This window comes from Phyllobates terribilis, unplaced genomic scaffold, assembly GCF_046119375.1.
Source record: "Phyllobates terribilis strain yellow unplaced genomic scaffold, ASM4611937v1 Scaffold_2__4_contigs__length_985480577, whole genome shotgun sequence".
Classification (NCBI taxonomy): Eukaryota; Metazoa; Chordata; class Amphibia; order Anura; family Dendrobatidae; genus Phyllobates; species Phyllobates terribilis.
Genome location: NW_027362762.1, coordinates 401,947,205 through 401,965,854, shown reverse-complemented (window position 1 = coordinate 401,965,854; position 18,650 = coordinate 401,947,205). Strand labels below are relative to the sequence as shown.

General features: G+C 57.1%; 1 protein-coding gene across 2 annotated transcripts in view; it reads left to right on the top strand.

Annotated features, from left to right (window-relative positions):
• Positions 1 to 18,650, top strand: part of GUSB (glucuronidase beta) — a 99,951-nt gene that overhangs the window by 32,179 nt on the left and 49,122 nt on the right. Inside the window, exons 2-3 of one of the 2 annotated variants that reach the window (XM_073664947.1) lie at positions 9,639 to 9,799; positions 18,433 to 18,621. In XM_073664947.1, coding sequence (XP_073521048.1) covers positions 18,451 to 18,621 — 171 coding nt within the window. In that variant the 5' untranslated portion in view covers positions 9,639 to 9,799; positions 18,433 to 18,450. The remainder of the gene's footprint in view (positions 1 to 9,638; positions 9,800 to 18,432; positions 18,622 to 18,650) is intronic. The other variant, XM_073664945.1, reaches the window with a different exon arrangement.

Below are 18,650 nucleotides of genomic sequence, written 5' to 3'. Positions count from 1 at the left end.
CCCCCTCCTCAGCGGGGCCAGCTCCCGTGTGTGTGTGTGGCACGGCCCCCTCCTCAGCGGGGCCAGCTCCCCTGTGTGTGTGGCACGGCCCCCTCCTCAGCGGGGCCAGCTCCCGTGTGTGTGTGTGTGTGTGTGTGGCACGGCCCCCTCCTCAGCGGGGCCAGCTCCCGTGTGTGTGTGTGTGTGTGTGTGTGTGTGTGTGGGGCACGGCCCCCTCCTCAGCGGGGCCAGCTCCCGTGTGTGTGTGTGTGTGTGTGGCACGGCCCCCTCCTCAGCGGGGCCAGCTCCCGTGTGTGTGTGGCACGGCCCCCTCCTCAGCGGGGCCAGCTCCCGTGTGTGTGTGGCACGGCCCCCTCCTCAGCGGGGCCAGCTCCCGTATGTGTGTGTGTGTGTGTGGCACGGCCCCCTCCTCAGCGGGGCCAGCTCCCGTGTGTGTGTGTGTGTGGCACGGCCCCCTCCTCAGCGGGGCCAGCTCCCGTGTGTGTGTGTGTGTGTGTGTGTGTGTGTGTGTGGCACGGCCCCCTCCTCAGCGGGGCCAGCTCCCGTGTGTGTGTGTGTGTGTGTGTGTGTGGCACGGCCCCCTCCTCAGCGGGGCCAGCTCCCGTGTGTGTGTGTGTGTGGCACGGCCCCCTCCTCAGCGGGGCCAGCTCCCGTGTGTGTGTGTGTGTGTGGCAGGGCCCCCTCCTCAGCGGGGCCAGCTCCCGTGTGTGTGTGTGTGTGTGTGTGGCACGGCCCCCTCCTCAGCGGGGCCAGCTCCCGTGTGTGTGTGTGTGTGTGTGTGTGGCACGGCCCCCTCCTCAGCGGGGCCAGCTCCCGTGTGTGTGTGTGTGGCACGGCCCCCTCCTCAGCGGGGCCAGCTCCCGTGTGTGTGTGTGTGGCACGGCCCCCTCCTCAGCGGGGCCAGCTCCCGTGTGTGTGTGTGTGGCACGGCCCCCTCCTCAGCGGGCCAGCTCCCGTGTGTGTGTGTGTGGCACGGCCCCCTCCTCAGCGGGGCCAGCTCCCGTGTGTGTGTGTGTGGCACGGCCCCCTCCTCAGCGGGGCCAGCTCCCGTGTGTGTGTGTGTGGCACGGCCCCCTCCTCAGCGGGGCCAGCTCCCGTGTGTGTGTGTGTGGCACGGCCCCCTCCTCAGCGGGGCCAGCTCCCGTGTGTGTGGCACGGCCCCCTCCTCAGCGGGGCCAGCTCCCGTGTGTGTGGCACGGCCCCCTCCTCAGCGGGGCCAGCTCCCGTGTGTGTGGCACGGCCCCCTCCTCAGCGGGGCCAGCTCCCGTGTGTGTGGCACGGCCCCCTCCTCAGCGGGGCCAGCTCCCGTGTGTGTGGCACGGCCCCCTCCTCAGCGGGGCCAGCTCCCGTGTGTGTGGCACGGCCCCCTCCTCAGCGGGGCCAGCTCCCGTGTGTGTGGCACGGCCCCCTCCTCAGCGGGGCCAGCTCCCGTGTGTGTGTGTGTGGCACGGCCCCCTCCTCAGCGGGGCCAGCTCCCGTGTGTGTGGCACGGCCCCCTCCTCAGCGGGGCCAGCTCCCGTGTGTGGCACGGCCCCCTCCTCAGCGGGGCCAGCTCCCGTGTGTGTGTGTGTGGCACGGCCCCCTCCTCAGCGGGGCCAGCCCCCGTGTGTGTGTGTGTGGCACGGCCCCCTCCTCAGCGGGGCCAGCTCCCGTGTGTGTGTGTGTGTGTGTGTGTGTGGCACGGCCCCCTCCTCAGCGGGGCCAGCTCCCGTGTGTGTGTGTGTGTGGCACGGCCCCCTCCTCAGCAGGGCCAGCTCGTGTGTGTGTGGCACGGCCCCCTCCTCAGCGGGGCCAGCTCCCGTGTGTGTGTGTGTGTGTGTGTGTGTGTGTGTGTGTGGCACGGCCCCCTCCTCAGCGGGGCCAGCTCCCGTGTGTGTGTGTGGCACGGCCCCCTCCTCAGCGGGGCCAGCTCCCGTGTGTGTGTGTGGCACGGCCCCCTCCTCAGCGGCGCCAGCTCCCGTGTGTGTGTGTGTGTGGCACGGCCCCCTCCTCAGCGGGGCCAGCTCCCGTGTGTGTGTGTTTGTGGCACGGCCCCCTCCTCAGCGGGGCCAGCTCCCGTGTGTGTGTGTGTGTGTGTGGCACGGCCCCCTCCTCAGCGGGGCCAGCTCCCGTGTGTGTGTGGCACGGCCCCCTCCTCAGCGGGGCCAGCTCCCGTGTGTGTGGCACGGCCCCCTCCTCAGCGGGGCCAGCTCCCGTGTGTGTGTGTGTGTGTGGCACGGCCCCCTCCTCAGCGGGGCTAGCTCCCGTGTGTGTGTGTGTGTGGCACGGCCCCCTCCTCAGCGGGGCCAGCTCCCGTGTGTGTGTGTGTGTGGCACGGCCCCCTCCTCAGCGGGGCCAGCTCCCGTGTGTGTGTGTGTGTGTGGCACGGCCCCCTCCTCAGCGGGGCCAGCTCCCGTGTGTGTGGCACGGCCCCCTCCTCAGCGGGGCCAGCTCCCGTGTGTGTGGCACGGCCCCCTCCTCAGCGGGGCCAGCTCCCGTGTGTGTGGCACGGCCCCCTCCTCAGCGGGGCCAGCTCCCGTGTGTGTGGCACGGCCCCCTCCTCAGCGGGGCCAGCTCCCGTGTGTGTGGCACGGCCCCCTCCTCAGCGGGGCCAGCTCCCGTGTGTGTGTGTGTGTGGCACGGCCCCCTCCTCAGCGGGGCCAGCTCCCGTGTGTGTGTGTGTGGCGCGGCCCCCTCCTCAGCGGGGCCAGCTCCCGTGTGTGTGTGGTACGGCCTCCCCCTCCCCTCCTCAGCGGGGCCAACTCCCGTGTGTGTGTGTGGCACGGCCCCCTCCTCAGCGGGGCCAGCTCCCGTGTGTGTGTGTGGCACGGCCCCCTCCTCAGCGGGGCCAGCTCCCGTGTGTGTGTGTGGCACGGCCCCCTCCTCAGCGGGGCCAGCTCCCGTGTGTGTGTGTGTGTGGCACGGCCCCCTCCTCAGCGGGGCCAGCTCCCGTGTGTGTGTGTGTGTGGCACGGCCCCCTCCTCAGCGGGGCCAGCTCCCGTGTGTGTGTGTGTGTGGCACGGCCCCCTCCTCAGCGGGGCCAGCTCCCGTGTGTGTGTGTGTGTGTGGCACGGCCCCCTCCTCAGCGGGGCCAGCTCCCGTGTGTGTGTGTGTGTGTGGCACGGCCCCCTCCTCAGCGGGGCCAGCTCCCGTGTGTGTGTGTGTGGCACGGCCCCCTCCTCGGCGGGACCAGCTCCCGTGTGTGTGTGTGTGTGTGTGTGGCACGGCCCCCTCCTCAGCGGGGCCAGCTCCCGTGTGTGTGTGGCACGGCCCCCTCCTCAGCGGGGCCAGCTCCCGTGTGTGTGTGGCACGGCCCCCTCCTCAGCGGGGCCAGCTCCCGTGTGTGTGTGGCACGGCCCCCTCCTCAGCGGGGCCAGCTCCCGTGTGTGTGTGGCACGGCCCCCTCCTCAGCGGGGCCAGCTCCCGTGTGTGTGTGGCACGGCCCCCTCCTCAGCGGGGCCAGCTCCCGTGTGTGTGTGGCACGGCCCCCTCCTCAGCGGGGCCAGCTCCCGTGTGTGTGTGGCACGGCCCCCTCCTCAGCGGGGCCAGCTCCCGTGTGTGTGTGGCACGGCCCCCTCCTCAGCGGGGCCAGCTCCCGTGTGTGTGTGGCACGGCCCCCTCCTCAGCGGGGCCAGCTCCCGTGTGTGTGTGGCACGGCCCCCTCCTCAGCGGGGCCAGCTCCCGTGTGTGTGTGTGTGTGTGGCACGGCCCCCTCCTCAGCGGGGCCAGCTCCCGTGTGTGTGTGTGTGTGTGGCACGGCCCCCTCCTCAGCGGGGCCAGCTCCCGTGTGTGTGTGTGTGTGTGGCACGGCCCCCTCCTCAGCGGGGCCAGCTCCCGTGTGTGTGTGTGTGTGGCACGGCCCCCTCCTCAGCGGGGCCAGCTCCCGTGTGTGTGTGTGTGTGGCACGGCCCCCTCCTCAGCGGGGCCAGCTCCTGTGTGTGTGTGTGTGTGGCACGGCCCCCTCCTCAGCGGGGCCAGCTCCCGTGTGTGTGGCACGGCCCCCTCCTCAGCGGGGCCAGCTCCCGTGTGTGTGGCACGGCCCCCTCCTCAGCGGGGCCAGCTCCCGTGTGTGTGGCACGGCCCCCTCCTCAGCGGGGCCAGCTCCCGTGTGTGTGGCACGGCCCCCTCCTCAGCGGGGCCAGCTCCCGTGTGTGTGGCACGGCCCCCTCCTCAGCGGGGCCAGCTCCCGTGTGTGTGGCACGGCCCCCTCCTCAGCGGGGCCAGCTCCCGTGTGTGTGGCACGGCCCCCTCCTCAGCGGGGCCAGCTCCCGTGTGTGTGGCACGGCCCCCTCCTCAGCGGGGCCAGCTCCCGTGTGTGTGTGTGTGGCACGGCCCCCTCCTCAGCGGGGCCAGCCCCCGTGTGTGTGTGTGTGGCACGGCCCCCTCCTCAGCGGGGCCAGCTCCCGTGTGTGTGTGTGTGGCACGGCCCCCTCCTCAGCGGGGCCAGCTCCCGTGTGTGGCACGGCCCCCTCCTCAGCGGGGCCAGCTCCCGTGTGTGGCACGGCCCCCTCCTCAGCGGGGCCAGCCCCCGTGTGTGTGTGTGTGGCACGGCCCCCTCCTCAGCGGGGCCAGCTCCCGTGTGTGTGTGTGTGGCACGGCCCCCTCCTCAGCGGGGCCAGCTCCCGTGTGTGTGTGTGTGTGGCACGGCCCCCTCCTCAGCGGGGCCAGCTCCCGTGTGTGTGTGTGTGTGGCACGGCCCCCTCCTCAGCGGGGCCAGCTCGTGTGTGTGTGGCACGGCCCCCTCCTCAGCGGGGCCAGCTCCCGTGTGTGTGTGTGTGTGTGTGTGTGTGGCACGGCCCCCTCCTCAGCGGGGCCAGCTCCCGTGTGTGTGTGTGGCACGGCCCCCTCCTCAGCGGCGCCAGGTCCCGTGTGTGTGTGTGTGGCACGGCCCCCTCCTCAGCGGGGCCAGCTCCCGTGTGTGTGTGGCACGGCCCCCTCCTCAGCGGGGCCAGCTCCCGTGTGTGTGTGTGTGGCACGGCCCCCTCCTCAGCGGGGCCAGCTCCCGTGTGTGTGTGGCACGGCCCCCTCCTCAGCGGGGCCAGCTCCCGTGTGTGTGGCACGGCCCCCTCCTCAGCGGGGCCAGCTCCCGTGTGTGTGTGTGTGTGTGTGGCACGGCCCCCTCCTCAGCGGGGCTAGCTCCCGTGTGTGTGTGTGTGTGGCACGGCCCCCTCCTCAGCGGGGCCAGCTCCCGTGTGTGTGTGTGTGTGGCACGGCCCCCTCCTCAGCGGGGCCAGCTCCCGTGTGTGTGTGTGTGTGTGGCACGGCCCCCTCCTCAGCGGGGCCAGCTCCCGTGTGTGTGGCACGGCCCCCTCCTCAGCGGGGCCAGCTCCCGTGTGTGTGGCACGGCCCCCTCCTCAGCGGGGCCAGCTCCCGTGTGTGTGGCACGGCCCCCTCCTCAGCGGGGCCAGCTCCCGTGTGTGTGGCACGGCCCCCTCCTCAGCGGGGCCAGCTCCCGTGTGTGTGGCACGGCCCCCTCCTCAGCGGGGCCAGCTCCCGTGTGTGTGTGTGTGTGTGTGTGGCACGGCCCCCTCCTCAGCGGGGCCAGCTCCCGTGTGTGTGTGTGTGGCGCGGCCCCCTCCTCAGCGGGGCCAGCTCCCGTGTGTGTGTGGTACGGCCTCCCCCTCCCCTCCTCAGCGGGGCCAACTCCCGTGTGTGTGTGTGTGGCACGGCCCCCTCCTCAGCGGGGCCAGCTCCCGTGTGTGTGTGTGGCACGGCCCCCTCCTCAGCGGGGCCAGCTCCCGTGTGTGTGTGTGTGTGGCACGGCCCCCTCCTCAGCGGGGCCAGCTCCCGTGTGTGTGTGTGGCACGGCCCCCTCCTCAGCGGGGCCAGCTCCCGTGTGTGTGTGTGGCACGGCCCCCTCCTCAGCGGGGCCAGCTCCCGTGTGTGTGTGTGGCACGGCCCCCTCCTCAGCGGGGCCAGCTCCCGTGTGTGTGTGTGGCACGGCCCCCTCCTCAGCGGGGCCAGCTCCCGTGTGTGTGTGTGTGTGTGGCACGGCCCCCTCCTCAGCGGGGCCAGCTCCCGTGTGTGTGTGTGGCACGGCCCCCTCCTCAGCGGGGCCAGCTCCCGTGTGTGTGTGGCACGGCCCCCTCCTCAGCGGGGCCAGCTCCCGTGTGTGTGGCACGGCCCCCTCCTCAGCGGGGCCAGCTCCCGTGTGTGTGGCACGGCCCCCTCCTCAGCGGGGCCAGCTCCCGTGTGTGTGTGTGTGTGTGTGTGGCACGGCCCCCTCCTCAGCGGGACCAGCTCCCGTGTGTGTGTGGCACGGCCCCCTCCTCAGCGGGACCAGCTCCCGTGTGTGTGTGGCACGGCCCCCTCCTCAGCGGGGCCAGCTCCCGTGTGTGTGTGGCACGGCCCCCTCCTCAGCGGGGCCAGCTCCCGTGTGTGTGTGGCACGGCCCCCTCAGCGGGGCCAGCTCCCGTGTGTGTGTGGCACGGCCCCCTCCTCAGCGGGGCCAGCTCCCGTGTGTGTGTGGCACGGCCCCCTCCTCAGCGGGGCCAGCTCCCGTGTGTGTGTGGCACGGCCCCCTCCTCAGCGGGGCCAGCTCCCGTGTGTGTGTGGCACGGCCCCCTCCTCAGCGGGGCCAGCTCCCGTGTGTGTGTGGCACGGCCCCCTCCTCAGCGGGGCCAGCTCCCGTGTGTGTGTGGCACGGCCCCCTCCTCAGCGGGGCCAGCTCCCGTGTGTGTGTGGCACGGCCCCCTCCTCAGCGGGGCCAGCTCCCGTGTGTGTGTGTGTGTGTGTGTGTGTGTGTGTGTGTGGCACGGCCCCCTCCTCAGCGGGGCCAGCTCCCGTGTGTGTGTGTGTGTGTGTGGCACGGCCCCCTCCTCAGCGGGGCCAGCTCCCGTGTGTGTGTGTGTGTGTGTGGCACGGCCCCCTCCTCAGCGGGGCCAGCTCCCGTGTGTGTGTGTGTGTGTGTGTGTGTGTGTGTGGCACGGCCCCCTCCTCAGCGGGGCCAGCTCCCGTGTGTGTGTGTGTGTGTGTGTGTGTGTGTGTGTGTGTGTGGCACGGCCCCCTCCTCAGCGGGGCCAGCTCCCGTGTGTGTGGCACGGCCCCCTCCTCAGCGGGGCCAGCTCCCGTGTGTGTGGCACGGCCCCCTCCTCAGCGGGGCCAGCTCCCGTGTGTGTGGCACGGCCCCCTCCTCAGCGGGGCCAGCTCCCGTGTGTGTGGCACGGCCCCCTCCTCAGCGGGGCCAGCTCCCGTGTGTGTGGCACGGCCCCCTCCTCAGCGGGGCCAGCTCCCGTGTGTGTGTGTGTGGCACGGCCCCCTCCTCAGCGGGGCCAGCCCCCGTGTGTGTGTGTGTCACGGCCCCCTCCTCAGCGGGGCCAGCTCCCGTGTGTGTGTGTGTGTGTGTGTGTGGCACGGCCCCCTCCTCAGCGGGGCCAGCTCCCGTGTGTGTGTGTGTGGCACGGCCCCCTCCTCAGCGGGGCCAGCCCCCGTGTGTGTGTGTGTCACGGCCCCCTCCTCAGCGGGGCCAGCTCCCGTGTGTGTGTGTGTGTGTGTGTGGCACGGCCCCCTCCTCAGCGGGGCCAGCTCCCGTGTGTGTGTGTGTGGCACGGCCCCCTCCTCAGCGGGGCCAGCTCCCGTGTGTGTGTGTGTGTGTGTGTGTGTGTGTGTGTGTGTGTGGCACGGCCCCCTCCTCAGCGGGGCCAGCTCCCGTGTGTGTGTGTGGCACGGCCCCCTCCTCAGCGGGGCCAGCTCCCGTGTGTGTGTGTGGCACGGCCCCCTCCTCAGCGGGGCCAGCTCCCGTGTGTGTGTGTGGCACGGCCCCCTCCTCAGCGGGGCCTGCTCCCGTGTGTGTGTGTGTGTGGCACGGCCCCCTCCTCAGCGGGGCCAGCTCCCGTGTGTGTGTGTGTGTGGCACGGCCCCCTCCTCAGCGGGGCCAGCTCCCGTGTGTGTGTGTGTGTGTGTGTGTGTGTGTGTGTGTGTGGCACGGCCCCCTCCTCAGCGGGGCCAGCTCCCGTGTGTGTGTGTGTGTGTGTGTGTGGCACGGCCCCCTCCTCAGCGGGGCCAGCTCCCGTGTGTGTGTGTGTGTGTGTGTGTGTGTGTGTGTGTGGCACGGCCCCCTCCTCAGCGGGGCCAGCTCCCGTGTGTGTGGCACGGCCCCCTCCTCAGCGGGGCCAGCTCCCGTGTGTGTGGCACGGCCCCCTCCTCAGCGGGGCCAGCTCCCGTGTGTGTGGCACGGCCCCCTCCTCAGCGGGGCCAGCTCCCGTGTGTGTGGCACGGCCCCCTCCTCAGCGGGGCCAGCTCCCGTGTGTGTGGCACGGCCCCCTCCTCAGCGGGGCCAGCTCCCGTGTGTGTGGCACGGCCCCCTCCTCAGCGGGGCCAGCTCCCGTGTGTGTGGCACGGCCCCCTCCTCAGCGGCGCCAGCTCCCGTGTGTGTGGCACGGCCCCCTCCTCAGCGGGGCCAGCTCCCGTGTGTGTGGCACGGCCCCCTCCTCAGCGGGGCCAGCTCCCGTGTGTGTGTGTGTGGCACGGCCCCCTCCTCAGCGGGGCCAGCCCCCGTGTGTGTGTGTGTCACGGCCCCCTCCTCAGCGGGGCCAGCTCCCGTGTGTGTGTGTGTGTGGCACGGCCCCCTCCTCAGCGGGGCCAGCTCCCGTGTGTGTGTGTGTGTGGCACGGCCCCCTCCTCAGCGGCGCCAGCTCCCGTGTGTGTGTGTGTGTGTGTGTGTGTGTGTGTGTGTGTGTGTGTGTGTGTGTGTGTGTGTGTGTGTGTGTGTGTGTGGCACGGCCCCCTCCTCAGCGGGGCCAGCTCCCGTGTGTGTGTGTGTGTGTGTGTGTGGCACGGCCCCCTCCTCAGCGGGACCAGCTCCCGTGTGTGTGTGTGGCACGGCCCCCTCCTCAGCGGGGCCAGCTCCCGTGTGTGTGTGTGTGTGTGTGGCACGGCCCCCTCCTCAGCGGGGCCAGCTCCCGTGTGTGTGTGTGTGTGGCACGGCCCCCTCCTCAGCGGGGCCAGCTCCCGTGTGTGTGTGTGTGTGTGTGTGTGTGTGTGGCACGGCCCCCTCCTCAGCGGGGCCAGCTCCCGTGTGTGTGTGTGTGTGGCACGGCCCCCTCCTCAGCGGGGCCAGCTCCCGTGTGTGTGTGTGTGGCGCGGGGCCAGCTCCCGTGTGTGTGTGTGTGTGTGTGGCACGGCCCCCTCCTCAGCGGGGCCAGCTCCCGTGTGTGTGGCACGGCCCCCTCCTCAGCGGGGCCAGCTCCCGTGTGTGTGGCACGGCCCCCTCCTCAGCGGGGCCAGCTCCCGTGTGTGTGGCACGGCCCCCTCCTCAGCGGGGCCAGCTCCCGTGTGTGTGTGTGTGTGTGTGTGTGTGGCGCGGCCCCCTCCTCAGCGGGGCCAGCTCCCGTGTGTGTGTGGTACGGCCCCCCCCTCCCCTCCTCAGCGTGGTCAGCACCCTGGCAAAGCCCCCCACCTAAGTGAGTAACTATGTGTGGTAAAGCCTCTTCCTTCAGAGGCTGCTTATATGCGTGCGACAGAGTATCCCTTTTGGCTTTCATGTGTAGCAGAGCACTTTGCCCCACTGGTGCCATTTCTTCACCAGTGCCAGCTCTGGTGTGGAGCATAGCACCATTCCTTTTGGAGCTGACTTTTATGTGTGATATGTTTCCCAACATAGTGCCAGCTCTTGTGCATAGTAAAGTACCCTCCTCACAAGTGGCATCTTTTTTGTGTAGCAGAGGACCATTGCCACCAGTGCCAGCTCCAATGTGTAGCAAAACAAGACGTGAATGAATTGTAGTCCTAGTGCAGAATAACCATGGACTAAACGACGAATCGTGAGTTGATCCACTCTCCTGCCCGTGTTGTGCAAGGCAGGCACAACACTGGTGTTCACGTGAGTAGTCTCTATCCGTCGGCTGCGTCCTCTGACTCCCAGGCCCGTGTATACCGGGACTAAAGACTGATAATGTGAAAAAATCATGGACTTGGTGAGCGCTACCAGGAAGATGAGGATCCAAACGGCAAGTATAAAACCTTTCTTACACTACTACTATTACACTTTGGAGCCGATCAAGCCCCTTCATCATGTGTATACTTACATGATATTACTCATGACCTTTTATAGAGATCACTGATGATGTAGTAAATGAATTATACAAAATTGTAAATTCACATTAGCCATGATTAAAATACAACATTATAATCCCCTATATGTGAATTGATGTATGTAGGACAGTACATATTATATGTTGTTAAAAGAAAAAGTGTGTGTGTGTTTTTTTTTTTTTATCCACTGAGGAAGTTAGCCTGGGCTAGCCCCTGGGAGGATTCACTTATTATTCGTATACATTTATTCAAACCATCAGGCATTAAAGCTGATTGTTTAAAAATCCAATAGGATTCTCTATTACTACATTCCTTAAAGCGGTTAGGAACATGTTTTATTATCGTTAATGTTACACCACTTGGATCTTTTTGTTGGATGTTCCGTTAGACAGTGTCTCGATAAACAGTGGTTAGTTAATCCACTGCGATTGTCATAGCTATGTTTATTCATCCTGCTGTGTACTGATTGTATGGTCTTCCCCACATATGGAATATTAGTTACATTGTAACACATAGATCACATAAATTGAATTGTAATTCAAAAATTGATTTATACAAAATGTCACCTGTGATCTGAGACTCGCACTCCCTGCAGCCCTCATTGATCATATCACAACACAGACATTTGACCACCCCACAGCTATAAGATCCCACAGATGAAACGGACATTAGTGTATTTGCCAATTTGATCCTGCTTGGTGCAATGTACCCTAATTCTTCAGAATCCTGCTTCTACGAAAAATAATGTTGTGTCTTTCGGGTAGGGTCTCTTATAGAATTGGATCATTTTCTTATTATTGGCCAGTATTTTGTTAAAGTACCCCTTATGTTTTTATGGGATTGGTTGTAAGGAGTAATGAAATTAATATTTAGTTTTCATATCTAATTCTGGTTCATTCTTTTTTGTTTTATTCATGCTTCCTCTATAAAGGCAATCTATTTGATTTAATTTTTTTTTTTGTACGTCTGTATGCGTCACTTATGATCTCTTTTGGATATTTTTTCAAATCTTTTTTTTTTGTAGGACCCCTTCCTCTCTTAGGCTGCGTGCCCACGTAGCGTTTTTCAAGCGTTTATGCTGCGGAATTTCCGCAGCATAAACGCTTGTGAAACGCTAGGTAATCCGCACCCCATGGTCCCCAAGGGGATTCCGCATGTTCTATGCACATGCTGCGGATTTTTCCGCAGCGTTTATGCTGCGTACAAAAATCCGCAGCATGTCATTTAATTTTGCGGAAGTGCAGCGGAACTCCCGCCATTGACTTGCATTGAGACGCATAGAAACTGCGACTGTACATTTTTACAAGCGGCTTCTATGCGTCTCTATGTGCGGATGGTACCCAGTTCTGGAGGAGAGGAGACTCTCATCCAGACCTGGGTACCATTGTACCTGTAAAAAAAGAATAAAATAACAAAGTTATTTTAAGGAAACCAGGATGGATGAACACAGAACTTAAACACATGCTAAAAAGAAAGAAAGAAATGTTTATTAAATGGAAAGAGGGAGGCATATCTAAAGAAGATTATAATGCAGTCTGCAGATCCTGTAGGGCACGTATCAGGTTAGCTAAAGCTGACAATGAATTAAGGCTTGCAAGAGATGTCAAAAGCAATAAAAAAGGATTTTGGGGGTATGTCAGAAGTAAAAGAAAAGTCAAAGATGCTATAGGATTTTTACAGGATGAAAATGGAGAAATGGTAAGAGAGGATGTTGAGAAGGCCGAACTTTTTAATTCCTATTTTGCATCTGTTTTCTCTCAGAAAGAAAATGAAGATCAGTTGATGTTACAATGTCCTTTTAAAGGAATAGAGGAATCCAAGTTATCTGTAAACAGAAAGATTGTGAGGGAATATTTAGCTAACATAAATGAGTTCAAGTCTCCAGGTCCAGATGAATTACACCCCAGAGTACTGAAGGAGATCGTAGAAGAAATTTTAGAACCACTCTCCATAATCTTTGAAAATTCTTGGAGAACAGGAGAAGTCCCAGAAGACTGGAGAAGAGCAAATGTTGTTCCTATCTTCAAAAAGGGGAAGAAGGTGGACCCAGGGAACTATAGGCCGGTGAGTCTGACTTCTATACCAGGAAAGATCTTTGAACAAATTATTAAACAACATGTATGTAAGTACATGGATAAGAATGAAGTGATTAACCAGAGTCAGCATGGGTTTGTAACTAACAAGTCATGTCAGACTAACTTAATTTCCTTCTATGACAGAATCACTGACTGGGTGGATCAGGTAAATGCTGTAGATATAGTATATCTTGACTTCAGCAAAGCATTTGACAAAGTATCTCACACCATCCTTATTGAAAAAATGACCAAGTATGCAATGGACCAGGCAACTGTTAGGTGGATTCATAACTGGCTTAGTGATCGGACTCAAAGGGTGGTTGTAAATGGCTTCACAACCAGCTGGATGAATGTCTCAAGTGGGGTACCACAGGGCTCCGTCCTGGGACCTGTATTGTTCAACATCTTTATCAATGATTTAGATGAAGGAATTGAGGGTAAACTGATTAAATTTGCTGATGACACAAAGCTAGGAGGGATAGCTAATACTAGAGAAGAGAGAGAGAGGATTCAAAAAGACCTAAATAAACTGGAGCAGTGGGCAGCAACCAACAGAATGGTTTTTAACAGGGAAAAATGCAAAGTACTACATCTGGGCAATAAAAATGAAAAAAACATATACAGAATGGGAGGAATAGAGCTAAGCAACAGTACATGTGAAAAAGACTTAGGTATACTAATAGATCATAGACTGAACATGAGTCAACAGTGTGATGCAGCAGCAAAAAAGGCAAATACAATTCTGGGATGTATTAACAGAAGCATACAGTCTAGATCACGTGAAGTCATTATCGGTCTTTACTCCTCTTTGGTCAGACCTCATCTGGAATACTGTGTACAGTTTTGGGCACCACATTTTAAAAAAGACATAGACAAACTGGAGCAAGTTCAGAGAAGAGCGACCAGAATGGTGACTGGTCTGCAAACCATGTCCTATGAGGAACGGTTGCAGGATTTGGGAATGTTTAGCTTGCAAAAAAGAAGACTGAGAGGAGACTTAATAGCTGTCTACAAATATGTCAAGGGCTGTCACATTGTAGAAGGATCATCTTTATTCTCATTTGCACAAGGAAAGACTAGAAGCAATGGGATGAAACTAAATGGGAGGAGACACAGATTAGATATTAGAAAAAACTTTTTGACAGTTAGGGTGATTAATGAGTGGAACAGGCTGCCACGAGAGGTGGTGAGTTCCCCTTCAATGGACGTCTTCAAACAGAGGCTGGACAGACATCTGTCTGAGATGATCTAGTGAATCCTGCTTTGAGCAGGGGGTTGGACCAGATGACCCAGGAGGTCCCTTCCAACTCTACCATTCTATGATTCTATGATATTCACCTGTCCGGCGGCTTCTCTCTGAATGCCGGCATCGCTTGAGTACCTGCGGTGACGTCACAGTCATGTGACCGCAGGCCCTTCACCGCTCTGTCTCGCGATATGCCGGCAGCCGGGAACCAGACAGGAAGGAGCGCAGCAGCACACGCCGGGGCCTCGGGGGTGAGTATAGCTTTATTTGTTTTAATTTTTACGGTTCACACTGTATAAATCCATGCTGTTTGCATGGATTTATATAGTGTGACCTAGTTGTCAAGCACTTTCCAAGTGATGCTATCGCCTGGAAAGCGCTTGTCAATCTGCATGTGGAAACGCATGTGAATCCGCATGTATTCCGCAGGAAAAACGCATGCACAATCTGCATGCTTTTTTTCTGCCAGGGAGATGCAGAAATGCTGCAAAAATTTTCTGCTTCATTTCTGCATCGTGGGCACATAGCCTTAGGATGTGTGCCCACGATGCGTTTTTGGTGCGTATTTGCAGCGTGTAAACGGTCCAGGAACGCATTGCATACCTTATCCCATGACTTCCTATGACATTCTGCAAGTTCTGTTCACATGGTCCGTATTTTTTCTGCGCAGATTTTACTCGCAGAAAAAATACGGACATGACCAATTCTTGTGCGTTTCTGCATGCGTATTTGCCTATACAATGCATTGGAAAAACGCATGGCAAATACGCATGTAAAAAACACATGTGTTTTTCTGCCAAGGAGATGCAGAAATGCTCAGGAAAATTTCTGCTTCATTTCTGCATCGTGGGCACTAAGCCTTATGAAATCTGTATCATGCATCCAATTTTTTTTTTCTGATAGGTCTATACTGTCCAGTTTAAAATTAACAATAATAGAGCAGATACCAGAGAATGTTCCTAACCACTTTAACCCCATCACGACATATGACGTATATTTACGTCATATGTCGTGTTCCCGACTGATGCGGGCTTCGGCGCTGATCCTGCTTCTTTCCCCACATATGACACCTAATTTTAATCAGCTGTCATGTGCCTTAACAGTCACAGGTGGATTGGAGCTCCACCCGTGGCTGTTAACTAGTTAAATCCTGCTGTCAATCTCTGACAGCAGGATGTAACATGCGCCAGCTGAAAGCGCATCACTAATCCCACCCATCGGCGCCCCTGTCATTTGATTGGGGGATGCAAATGGGTTGTCATGACAGTCGGGGGTCTGATGATACTCCTGTGAATGACGGCCTGTGATTTCTGCTATCACTGCTATGTATACCACAATCGATTAGACGATCGCAGCTTCAAGTCTTCCCAAGGGGACTATTCAGTACAGTAAAAAGTGAAAACAAAAGTTTTTAAAAATATGAAAGAATAAAATAACAGTTCAAATCACTCCCTTTGCCCATTGAAAATAAAACCATTAAAAAAAATATAAAACATATTTGGTATCGCTGAATTCAGAAATGTCCAATCAATCAAAATATAATGTAAATGAATCCAATTGGTAAATGGCGTAATGAGAAAAAAATTAGAAACACCAGAATTACTTTTTTATGGCCGTCGCAACATTGCAATAAAATATAATAAAAGGCAATCAAAACATCGTATCTACCCCCAAAATAGTATCAATGAAAATGTTAGCTCAGGGCACAAAAAATAAGCCCTCACCCGGGACAAGATGAAAATGCGATGGAGCTCGGAAAAGGGAAGCAAACGTGAAAATTAATTTTTTTTTTTTTCCACCACTTAATTAAAAAATAAACTATAAATGTTTGGTATCTGCAAACTCCTACTGACCTGGAGAATCATATTGCCAGGTCAGTCTTACCATATAGTGAACATGGTGAGGCTGCGGGCCCACTATGCGTTTTTTCAAGCGTTTTTGCCGTGGAATTTCTGCAGCAAAAACAATTGGTAATACGTGCCACATGGTCCCCAATGATAATCCGCATGTGCTGTGCACATGGTGCGGAAATTTCCACTGCGGATTATCATTGCGGAAAAATACGCAGCATGTCCATTAATTTTGCGGACACACAGAGTAATTGCCGCCATTGACTTGCATTGAATCGCATAATATCCGCATGACTACATGTGCACATGCGGATATTAAGCGATTCAATGTGCAGATGGTACCCGGGTCTGGAGAAGAGGAGACTCTCATCCAGACCCAGGTACCATAGTACCTGTAAAAAAAAGAATTTGAAATAAAAAATAAACATTATACTTACCTTCCGATATCCCCCAGTCTCCTGTACTGCTCGCGATGGTCTAAAAGGACCTGCGGTGACGTCATTTAGTCATGTGACAGGTCATGCGACCTCTGACGTTGGCGGTCGCGTGACCTGTCACATGACTAAATGACGTCACCGCAGGTCCTTTTAGACCATCGCGAGCAGTACAGGAGACTGGGGGACATCGAAAGGTAAGTATAATGTTTATTTTTTATTTTTCACCATTTTTATTCTTTTTTTTTTTTTTTTTTTTTTTTTTTTAAACTATTAAATTGGTCACACTATATAAATCCATGCCGGTTGTCAAGCACTTTTTCAAGTGATTCTAAAATCGCTTGGAAAAGTGCTTGATAATCCGCATGCAGAAATGCATGCAAAAACGCTTGACCAGCACTTCTACCTGGCAGGAAAAACGCATGTAAAATCCACATACGTTTTTCCTGCCAGGGAGAAGCGGAAAAAATATGCAGCATTTCTGCATCGTGGGCACTTAGCCTAAATAAAAAAACAATTATGGAATTACACTTTTTTTTAAAAAATTTCACTGCACTTTTTTTTCCCTTTTTCCAGTACACGATATGATAAAATCAATGGTGCCATTCACATGTACAACTTGTCCTGCAAAAAACAAGTCCTCGTACAGCCATATTGACGGAAAAATAAAAAAGTTATGGCTCTTGGAAGAAGGGGAGGAAAAAACGAAAACTGAAAATGGCCATGGCATGAAGGGGTTAAGGAACTTATTAATAGAGAATCCTATTGGATTTTTAAACAATCAGCTTTAACGCCTGATGGTTTGAATTAATGTATATGAACTAAGGAGCGATAATAAGTGAATCCTCCCAACGGCTAGCCCAGGCTAACTTCCTTCGTGGATAAAAAACACACCCACTTTTTATAAATTGTACTGTCTCGGATCATTCATACATCAATTCACATATAGGGGGTTATAATGTTGTATTTTAATCATGTTTTATATGTATTTACAATTTTGTATAATTAATTTACTACATCATCAGTGACCTCTATTCAGGTCATGAGTAATATCATGTAACTATCCATCTGATGAAGGGGCCTGATTGGCACCGAAACTTGGTGTAATAAAGGTTTTATACTTACCGCTTGGATCCTCATCTTCCTAACAGCGCTCACCAAGTCCATGATTTTTTTTGCTTCACATTATCAGTCTAAGGCCGGTTTCACACATTCTGATATTTCTGGTACCGGAAAAAAAACAGTATCGGAGAGATCCGTGTGCACCTGTGTGGCAACCGTGTGCCGCATCAGGAGCACACCTACCGGCGCTTGGGAATCAGCAGTACAGTTAGCACTGTTCCCAAGCGCCAGGTGCTGAACGCTGCCCTCATCATTGTCCCCTGCTTGCGCTTCGATCAGCGCGTGCAAGGGAAATGTTGAGAGTGATATTCTGCTCCAGCTGTCTCAAAGTGTAAAAATAAAAATAAAAAAATCCTTATACTTACCTGTCCGAAGATGTCCCCCGCTGTAATCCACCTGACCACGAGCCGGGGAGAATGACTTGCTGCAGCGAGCGAGCCCCGGAGCTGCGCTGAGCTCAGTGACTGACAGAACACTGCTTGCTGAGGCAGCTTCGGGCCCCGCTCGCTGCAGCGAGTCATTCTCCCCGGCTCCTCGGCATGTGCGGCAGGGCTGTGGAGTCGGTAAGCCAAACCTCCGACTCCAACTCCGACTCCTCAATTTCCATAGCTCAGACTCCACGACTCCGACTCCCTCATACATGGCTCATGTTTAAGTGATAAATTTACTGCAGCACAGATTCATCTCAGCTAAAAGTCTAGACCCTTAGATCAGGAATAGGACAGACATTTATAGGACATTTCAGAACTTTCCCAAATTCTTATGAAAAAATATTCCCCACAAACTGCATTGAACTACTGTACCCAATTTATATATTTTAGGAGTTGGAGTCGGTCCAATTTATACCGATTCCGACTCTACAGCCCTGGTGTGCGGTCAGGTGGATTACAGTGGGGGACATCTTTGGACTGGTGACTATAAGGATTTTTTTAATTTTATCCTTATTTCTACAGATTTTGAAGACATCGGCAGCAGAATAAAACTCTCATCATTGTCCCTCGCTTGCACTGATCGCAACGCCGGCAGCGGACAATGATGAGTGATCACTTCAGGACCCGATGCTTGGGACCAGCGCTAACTGTACCGCTGATTCCCAGGCCCCGTTACGTGTCACACGGATGTCATCCATGTTTCATCAGTGTGGGACATTTTGCGGCCCGTGCAGCGGGTAAAAAACAGACATGTCACTGTGTTTTGCCCACGGACACAAGGTCCATGGAAACACACTGACATGTGCGCAGACCCATAGATTTGAATGGGTCTACGTGTGTCAGTGTCTACGGTACGTGTGGAAACTGTTACCAGTTGTACCGGACACACCGACGTGTGAAAGAGGCCTAATTTGTAGCAAAGCACTTTTTGTGCTCTGCTACACAGGGGGGCTGGAGCTTGGGCACTCTGCCATGTACTAGGGCTGGAGCAGGGGTGACCTACCACATTGGGGGGCTGGAGCGGGGACGCTGTGACGCCCAGCTAGGCTGGATCGGGGGTGGGGGCTGTGCCAGCCAGGTCTGCTGGGGCAGGAGCGCTCTGCCACACAGAAGAGTAGGGTTTGCCGGCAACCAATGTTAACTAATTTGTAGACAGCTATTAATTGATACATTCACATATGTGATTAGTGATCTGATAAGCTATGTCTTTATACACTTTATTATATAGTAATGTAATAACCTCTGCAATGTTTCATCCCATAGACTGGCCCTGTTCTAGACATGCCAGTACCCGCCAGCTATAACGATATCACTCAGGACATTGGCTTAAGAAATTTCATTGGATGGGTCTGGTATGATAAAGAAGTCTGGGTGCCCAGACGCTGGCTGGAAGACTTGGCCTCTAACAGAATCGTATTGCGTGTTGGCAGTGCCCACTATTTCTCTATAGTGGTGAGTACAGCATTACTAAGGACTATATA